The 9,813-nt window shown below is 29.7% G+C and overlaps 1 protein-coding gene across 3 annotated transcripts; it reads left to right on the forward strand.

The window, feature by feature from the left end:
- Window positions 1-760: 760 nt before the first annotated feature.
- On the forward strand, window positions 761-4,820 carry LOC105139037 (transcription activator GLK1-like). 3 transcript variants are annotated; one of them, XM_011045335.1, is made up of 7 exons: window positions 761-1,115; window positions 1,256-1,721; window positions 2,116-2,256; window positions 2,641-2,979; window positions 3,094-3,147; window positions 3,307-3,426; window positions 4,411-4,820. In XM_011045335.1, the coding sequence occupies exons 1-7, from the start codon at window positions 1,111-1,113 to the stop codon at window positions 4,552-4,554; spliced, it is 1,269 nt and encodes a 422-aa protein (XP_011043637.1). In that variant the 5' UTR covers window positions 761-1,110; the 3' UTR covers window positions 4,555-4,820. The 3 variants fall into 3 exon arrangements, with proteins under 3 accessions (XP_011043637.1, XP_011043638.1, XP_011043636.1); XM_011045334.1 differs by having other exon boundaries at window positions 762-1,721; XM_011045336.1 differs by lacking the exon at window positions 3,094-3,147 and having other exon boundaries at window positions 761-1,721.
- The last annotated feature ends 4,993 nt before the right edge of the window (window positions 4,821-9,813 follow it).

Genomic DNA, 9,813 nt, shown 5'->3' on the forward strand with positions numbered 1-9,813 from the left:
CTAGTTTGAGTAATAGAACCATGAAAGAAACTAAATGAATTTATTATCTATCATTAATTTAGCAAAACATATAAAGGTCAATTTCTTTCCCATTAATTCGACATATTATTATCTTTTTCATTAAGAATTCTTGAATGTGATGAATACCAATCCACACCAACATGAATGAACAAGTTATTTTTTTTTAGAAAATTATCTTTTATGAGTAATATATAAGATATAGATATTATCAAATCTAATATAAAACTCGATTGATCATATATGTATTAGTATCATGTATATTTTTATTATAATAAATATAATTTCATCTTTTAATTTATATATATATAATAATAAATATAATTTCATCTTTTAATTTATATATATATAATAATAAATATAATTTCATCTTTTAATTTATATATATATAATAATAAATATAATTTCATCTTTTAATTTATATATATATAATAATAAATATAATTTCATCTTTTAATTTATATATATATAATAATAAATATAATTTCATCTTTTATTATAATAAATAGAAGTCACGAAATACTCAAAACTTAAAAAAATAAAATTATTAATATCTAAATTTTTTAAACCTTTAAATACCCTTGAATATATATCAATTGACATTCTGTTTTTCATTGTACCAACAAATACACATTCCTTTAGTTTGACCAGCTAATAAAACTATCCATGTTGCAATTAATGTTATATATCGTCTCTCCCTTCTCTCCTCTCCTCTCCTCTCCTCCTCCTCCTCCTCCTCCCTCTCCTAATTCTCTTCCTCTCTCTTATATTACAAGACATCCATAAAGCTCACGAGCACTGTACAGATTTTCAAATCTAAAAAAAAGGCATCAACATGCTAAAAATATTATATTATTATGCGTAGCATGCCCAGACAAACAAAAACATAAAAACAAACAAACGCCCATATATAGATCTCAATTCAAGTTGTGGTTGATATCCAATCTCTCCACTTGCACTGCAAAAGAAAACAAATTAAATCCACATTAACATATCAAATACTACTTAATGTCTCCCTCCTCTTCATCCCCCTAGCTCCAAGTCACTCGAAAAAAAGGAGAAGAAGCGTCCATTTCTCCTCTCAATTTCTTCATGCAGTAAATATTTATACCAATATAGTTGCACTATAGTCATAGAATATTTGATATAGCTATATAGGGTGCAGACTTGTTAACTTTTTTTCAAGGTTCCTTTTGAGTTCTTTTTTGGGATTAATGCTAGCTGTGTCACCATCCAGAAACACTACAACCACCAAGGATGAGAGCCAAGAACAGATGGAGAGTTATTCTACTATTGTCAATGGAGAGTTCCCGGACTTCTGCGACGGGGACTTGCTCGAAAGCATCGATTTCGATGATCTTTTTGTCAGTATTAATGAAAAGGATGTGTTGCCAAATTTGGAGATGGATCCTGAAATTCTTGCTGAATTCTCAGTTAGTGGTAGCGGAGGCGAGGAATCGGATGTGAACACATCTATGTCGAATGAGAAAGTGGAGGATCATAGTATTCGATGGAAAGATGAGGAAGATAAGTTTTCAGGTTCAGGTTTGGACTCGATTTTGAGTAGTAGAGGAGAGGAGATTGTGAGTAAGAAAGACGAGTCCGTGGTTGTTAATCCGGTGCTTAGCGAAGATGGTGAAAAGGGAAGAAAGCCAACAACACAAGGGAAGAACAACAATAATCAAAGGAAGAGGAAAATGAAGGTAAACAAATTGATTGTGCTTTTTTTTTATTTAATTTTATTAGGGTTTGTTTCAGTCATCTATATAAAACAAAGAACTTAGATTTTTTGAAGGGGAAAAAAAACTAAAATTATTAATAAAAAAAATAATTAGATTAATTTTGTGGGGTTGACATATTTAGATTAGGTGCTAAGTACTAAATACATTAGTCTTTCTCAATCAATATGGCTGCTCAGCAAACTCCATGGGGGCCAAAGAGATCACGAGATGCATGGGAGACTGAGAATTATCCATAAGATTCAAAAGTGCTATCTGTTTTGGTTGAAAAAAATCTCTTTGGTTTTCTTTCTATTATTTTATTAATTTTTGTTTTTATGTTTAGTGAAAAAGGTTAATTTTCTTGAATTGTGTGTAGGTGGATTGGACACCAGAGCTGCACAGGAGGTTCGTGCAAGCAGTGGAGCAGCTAGGGGTGGATAAGGCAGTGCCTTCGAGGATTTTAGAACTAATGGGAATTGACTGTCTCACTCGCCATAATATTGCCAGCCATCTTCAAGTATATACTACACACTGGAAAATTCTTCTGCTCTAAGTGCTTAATTCTTTCTTTCATTTTTCGCATGCTTATACTTCAACATTTCATTTCATTAGCCCACAAATTGACTCCCTGACTGTACTCTATTTGAGATTCGTTTACTTTCAAAACATAAGAAATTTCTAAGCACTGCAGGCCAATAGAAACTTTGTCTACATATAATTACTTTTTTGATTTTGCATGATTTGAATAAGCATATACTTTATTGATAGCTGAGAAAATGGACATTTGGAAATAAATTTGAAGGAATTTATACATAAAGTTTCGTTTTGGGATTATTTTCTTATATTGGATGATTAATTTTGATATATATGATTAAAGGGGTTTGATGACTGTTGTGTGCAGAAATACCGATCGCACCAGAAACATTTGCTAGCGCGTCAGGCCGAAGCAGCAAGCTGGAGTCAAAGACGGCAAATGTATGGAACCGCTGCCGCGTCTGGTGGAGGTGGCAAGACGGATATAAGTGCATGGCATGCACCCACCATGGGGTTCCCTCCTATAATCCCCATGCACCACCACTTTAGACCATTACATGTATGGGGACATCCCTCCATGGACCAGTTCCCAATGCATATATGGCCTAAACATCTAGTTCATTCTCCTTATTCACCGCTGCCGCCGCCTCCACCTACATGGCACCAACCAGACCCTTCATATTGGCACCACCACGCCCACCAAAGGGTATGCCCTAATTAGCTCCTTCTTTCTACTTTATCAGTCAAAGGATAGAAAAAAGAAGGAAAAGAAATGGGATAGCTAGCCTTTTCTAATTTAGTTATGTTACTTTTTGAGCAGGTTCCAAATGCACTAAACCCGGGGACACCATGCTATCCACAGCCACCAGCAACTGTAAGCATCGATATTGCTACTCTTTTGGAGTCTTTAAAGTTGTCTGTATCTTTTTGGATCCATATAGAACACCAGCATATGTTGCAATTAATAGCGTGTCTATACATATATATATATATAAGCAGTTTTGGATAATCTACAAATGATCATCTATTGCAGAGATTTCATGCACCTCCTGTCCCAGGAATCCCACCCCATGCCATGTTCAAAGTAGATCCCGGCACTGGCGTCCCAACCAGACACAATTCAGGCCCCGAACCTTTCTTAGACCTTCATCCGGTGAGCCTCCCACTTCTTCTCAGCATTCTTGTTTTTTTCCATTTTATACGTTTCAGTTTATGCTCCTTACCTTAATATCTTGGGTTCAATTTCAAAAGAAAGGCCGAAGAAAATAATTTCCGGTGAACGTGTCAGCTCAGATTGATGACTTAAAATCCGAGAAACTTAATTTTGATGTGTGAAAACTGATCCGAGCATACCTCTTAGAGACCACATAAAATGAAGAACTTTTTAATATGTCATGTGTATTTATATTTAATATTGTTGGGAAAAAAGAAGAAAATAGCGGTGGGAAGAAAACAATATAAACAAGTTTTATTTTGTAACTAGTCTTAAATAATAATAAATTATGTTTCTTATTAACTATCCATGCCCTGTTTAAGAGTACGGGCAAATGAATATCTATAAATTTTTATTTTTATTTTTGTATTGTTTTAACTTGTTGATATTAAAATAAATTTTAAAAAATAAAAATAATACTATTTTGATATATTTATAAATAAAAACACTTTAAAATAAAAATTATTTATAAAAACAATATTGTTTTAACAATTGACAAAGAGCTTTCTTCATATTCCCTTTCTCTCTTTAATATTTTCTTCGTTCCCTTTTCTTTCTTTTTTTATTTCTTCTTGTTATTTTTATCTGCTATTGTTAATAGACATCTATTTACGAGGATAGAGAGTTATAACATCACAACCTTTGGCAGTGAAGAGTTAGGCTTCATCATTATATATCTCGTATATTACACATTATCAATATAAACAGTGTTAACAAAAAAAAATCCATTTTTCCTATTTCGACTATTAACAAAAAAAAAAATCAATATAAACAGTGTTAATGTGGATGGGGGTTGAACCAGGTGACCCAAATCCATTTTTCCTATATTACTTTCAGTTAATTATAGATTTGAATAAAAAAGCATCTGTGTGGTAGTGAACTTATTGACTGTCTAATGATTCATGGCAACATGTTTTGCAACAGACAAAAGAGAGTGTCGATGCAGCTATTGCTGATGTTTTATCGAAGCCATGGCTGCCACTTCCTCTTGGACTGAAACCTCCAGCTACTGATAGTGTTCTAGTGGAGCTGCAAAAGCAAGGAGTTCCAAAGATACCACCAACGTGAGCTTGAACCCTAGAGAACATCCCGAATTCCAAGGCAGTTTCTTCATCAGCAGGCTTCAAGACCACCAAAAAAACCCCAAATTCGACGACATTTCCTATATTAGATGCTCATATACATCTAATGAGCGAGTTTTTCTTCATAACTCACCCCCTCCCTTCATTAGTTCTTGACTAAATTAAACTGGGTATTGCTTTCTTGTTCTTGTTCTTGCAAGAACAAACTTTGTTCATTAATCGACTTGGAAATTAATTATAGTTTTTGAAATATATTTAATCAAATAATCTATTCTTGCCAATGCACTTCACTCAATTCTCTTGATACCAACTCAAATAATCCCAAAACATTTACCTAAATAAATAAATAAATTATCAAATCAACCCCTAAAACCAATTTTTATATCAATTGTCACCATTATATTTTCAGATTCATATCAATCAACCACTCAAAACAAAACAATTATCACCATAACTTTCAAGGAAAGTTACCCATTTAAATTCTAGAGTATTAGTTTGGAGCTTGAGAGGAATCGATAATATTAGTTATGTTTATCCAAATATCATAAAATAAATCTAAATGTCAAAGTATTTTTTGATGTTCTTGATGTGTGATGAATCAACTTATTTTATACACAATTCATTTGTACTTAATTCATTTGTTTAAAATGTCCATGGTTAGAAGTGTTAAAGGTATAATATTAGCCCAATATACATGAGTTTAGTGAAATACCAAGTCAAAGTACACGTGAATATGGCAATATATCATACTCAACTCCCTCATGTAATATCATACTCAACTCCCTCATGTATGTGTAAAAGTTCTTTAAAAACTACTTATATTTCAATCAATATTAATATTGTATATAAAAAGATGTATGGAAGTTTTCTTTAGGTCTGTTATTTTTCTATCAGTATTAATATTGTGAAAGAGTACTTCTCATTAATATAAATATTGATATAAAATATCTTTTCCCTCATTAATATATTCTAAAGAAAAAGACTTTTAACTCTTAAACAAAACAATAAGGTTTAAGATACAAGAGTTATAATTTTTCTTTGAACTATCCAGGTAAAAGGTTTATGATCTCTGTTCTTTTATCATATATTCTTAGAGCGTTTATCACACTAAAATTAAGAACAAATATTATTGTTTTTAGAATTTAATGTTTATCTTCTCATTTATTATAATCTCTTATTAAAAAGTCACTAACTAAATCATTTGAGAATCTCAAAACTCTATCTAAAAGGATTTTTTTATAGGAACTGAGGCTTTTACCATCAATCCTCAATTCTCTGATCTACCAGTTCCTAAAAATTGGAATTTTAATATGCATGTGTGATTACTCATCATCAAACACTTAAAAACTCTATCCCTAGGTGTATTGGATTCTAGAATATAATCAATGTAATTTTTAATTACTATACTAATTTTTAGAGAGAAACAACCACAAATGATCTTTTTTTTTAAGCTTCAAACTATTGTCTTCGAATCTTAAAGGGTTATTTTATCTTAAAAAAAATATAAAAAACAATATTCATTATAGAGTGGTCGAGGGTTAGTTGAAACATAAAGGGGTGATTGATACAAGAAATTAGTTTTAGAGGTTGATTGATAATCTAACAATAATTATAGGGGAAGTTTTGGATTAACCATTTTGTTTAGGCTAGTAGATGAAGCTGTGTATTGCCATATATTTTTTTTCTGGTTATGGAAAATAAATTCCAAATATTTTGAGTTTCATATTACTAGTGTTAAAATGAAAGGGAAAAGTATAAATTTATTCCCACACTATCACTAAATTCACTGTTATATCTTAAAGGAAAAAAAAATCTAAATTGAGTCTTGCTGGATGAATCTCCCAAAATTTATGATGATGATGATGATGATGATGATATATATATATATATATATATAACAATCTTTAAAGTAAATTTTTTTATTTCTTATTTTCTATAAATCAAATTATAATTAGCAAACATTAAAATAAATCATAAAGCCTAATAAACAGTAATAAAATTATAAATAAAAAATGTAACTTGAAGAAAAATCAATAAAATGAAGGTATAATAATTTCCACTGGACCTTCGATAAGTCATGAGAACAGTCACGAGAACACAAAAGAATTAAGTGAAATTACTTTCATTACTAAAGTACGACCTTTTTTTCTGGTTCTAAATGAAAAAATTTCCATGATGTAATTTATATTGGTATATTAATGAGAGGATAAGGTTTATTTGAAACTAATTCAGGATTTTAAATATATATTTATCCATTCAATTCTTTGCTAAGTTTTGAATTCACGATCAAGATTTATACTTTCTATTTTGTTAAAAAGAAACCTCTAAACACTTTTATTTATAAGAATTAAAAAGAGTATAAATTTACTAAAAAAAATAAAAACACTCTGATTAGTTCCATACCTAAAAAAAATCAGTCATACAATTTATCATGAATCAAAGGAATATATATGAAATTGGCTCAATCAAGACAAAACAAAAGTATGGATGAACATTAAAAATTCCCATCTGTTTAAAATGTTTACAGCTTTCATGGAGTAAATATAACTTTATTTTTAAACAATCAAGACATTATTGAAGTGCTTTTTATAAATCATGATTAAATCTCTTCCTAACAATAAGTTAGATTAGATATCTATACTAATCTAATGAATTAACAATAACTTTTTCTTGCTATCTTTTTCTAGGACCAATAAGAGATGATAATATTGCATAAATTTAAAAACTAGAGACCAAAATATAATGTTACTAAAACTATAAGAGCTAAAATAATGTTTTAGCCTTAAAAACTTAACAACCATAAGAATATCACACAATTATGTTCTAACAAAAGTCAAAAAAAAAAAAATCAAACATTGAAGAGAAAGGTGATATGGTATGGAAGTCCCACATAAAAGCACCACATCATGGCCTTCTAAATGTCATGGGATTTGAGTGTCTGTAGTCAATCTCTTGCCAGAGAAATTGTAAGTAGTAGTTTTTTAAAGAATTTTTTTTTTTATATAATTTGATTGACTTTTCATTTTAGGTTATATATCTGGATATTATCTCCTTCATCAAAGTAGATTGTGGCAATAACATCCCTAACATTTTTATCTATAGAAGACCTAATAAAATTCTCAATTAAATCTGGGATTAGGGAATTGATAATCCAACCTTTAACAATTAAATTTTTTATTTTTCATTTATTGTATGTTGGGTCGGTAAGTATTGATTGTTTGATTTCACCCTGTCTACTATGATACCATGTCAACAGTGTTTAGATAGACTAGAGTTAATTGTTTGTATCAATTCATTATGTTATTTTTTTATTGTACAAAATTTGTACATACAATAAATTTTTTTAAAGATGGAAAACTAAGAATAAAAATATATAATTTTTTTTCTAAACTTAGTTTCTAATTTTTAATTTTTCTCTAAATCAACAATTAATTATTATCAACAATTTTAGCCTTGAAAATATAATAGCCATGAGAGTATAAGAGTATCGCGCGGTGGTATTCGACTAGAGTCAGAAGGAGAAAAGTCAAACATTAAAGAGAAAGATGACATGGCATAGCAGTCCCACATGGCCTTCTAAACGTCATGTTGTCTCTGAGCTTACAAAGCATGACAAATTGATGAGTAGATTGGTTTTTTTTATATATACATAAAGATATAAATTGCATTATAACGTCAAAAAAAATATGAAAAAAATGAGAATAATGAACCATTGTTCTCTATTTTTCGTAATTTATATTCAGTAAACGAGGACGACAACAAGACTTGCAAGTTAGTTTTTATTACATTCATATCCTATTTATTATCTATAATAAAAAAATTAAATATTTATAGAATTTTCAATAGACTTGAAAAGGGCCCATCATCTAAAGAAACTTCTTCTGAGTAGACCCACAACTTGGAGGGGTGATTGTAGGAGGAGCCCATTTAGGTCTTGGAGACAAATTCCATATCTTCTTGTATTGATCCAGCACAATCAATATGAAATCAGAACCCAGCCCGTGCTGCTCCCTTGCTTGATACCAGTCATGCCAATGGATTTACATCAGCTCAGTATTGTATTAATAGTTTAGATATGAACTATGGAGTTCTGAGTGATACCCACACATGACGACTCCAAAGTCCAAACCCTGGCCATGGAGAAAAAATGGGATCCTATTACAAAAAAAAATCTGGAAGGGGAGGTAAAAACATGAATTGTTATTCTGTATATATTGCACTGTGACTGCGGTCACAATGTTTGTACTATTTTGCTCTCTAAGAAACCTAATAGGCTGATTGTTGACGGTGAGATTGTCTTTCTGGGCATTTCAAACTCGACGAAGGATAGGACAAGCATTTTGCTTTCTATTTTCACAGTCACTCTGCCTTCTTTCGATGACGCTTGCAGTTAGTTTTGGTGGTCAAAAGTCTTTTTCTAGGATGGTTGATTTGTATCGGTGGTGCTTTCATGACCTGACGGCGCGTGCACCATATGAACCTTCTATTTAGCATTGTCAGCCATTTTTCTTTCCTTCTTCTTGGTTTTTTTGGGCCTGTCCACCAATTATTCAAATTAACCTCTTAACTTTTTTTTTTAATTTAGTTTATATTCTTTTAATTACTATTTATTTTATTTAAAATTATTAATAAAAGTATAATTTTATTTTAATTTCATTCTCATTTAATTTTATTTATTTATTTATTTATTAAATTGATCCCTATTTTTTTAATTATTATCTATAAAATATAACATAATTTTTAGAATTGATTTTTTTAATTATTTCCCACTTCATTTTTTTCCTATTAGATTTTATTTTTATTTTTTTGATTATTATTTTTTTTGTTTTAATAAATTTTTTAAATTAATTTTTTAAATTTTATCTTTTGATATTAAATTATTACTAAATCATATGTTTTTTTCTATGTCATCATATAGCTTTTAAGGTTTGTATTGTATTGGCAAACCTTTTTGGTAGTAAGAGATGTCCTGGTGGAGTTACGATGAGTCTTCAATAAATTTTATTTATTTATTATTTTTGGTATAATATTAATAATTTATTTTTTAAAATAATTATTTTTAAATATTTTTCTTTATAATTCGTATGAGGTAGTTGCTTACTTTTTAAATCAAATTATTTGATTTTATTGGATCCAATTAAATTAATAATCTAAGTATCAATTTTTTTTTAAAAAATAATATCATTAAATAAATATTTTTTTTATATTAAATAAATTTAGATAGCACCCAGCACAATGAGCCAAC

The sequence above is a fragment of the Populus euphratica genome, unplaced genomic scaffold (genome assembly GCF_000495115.2).
Source record: "Populus euphratica unplaced genomic scaffold, PopEup_1.0 scaffold226.1, whole genome shotgun sequence".
Classification (NCBI taxonomy): domain Eukaryota; kingdom Viridiplantae; phylum Streptophyta; class Magnoliopsida; order Malpighiales; family Salicaceae; genus Populus; species Populus euphratica.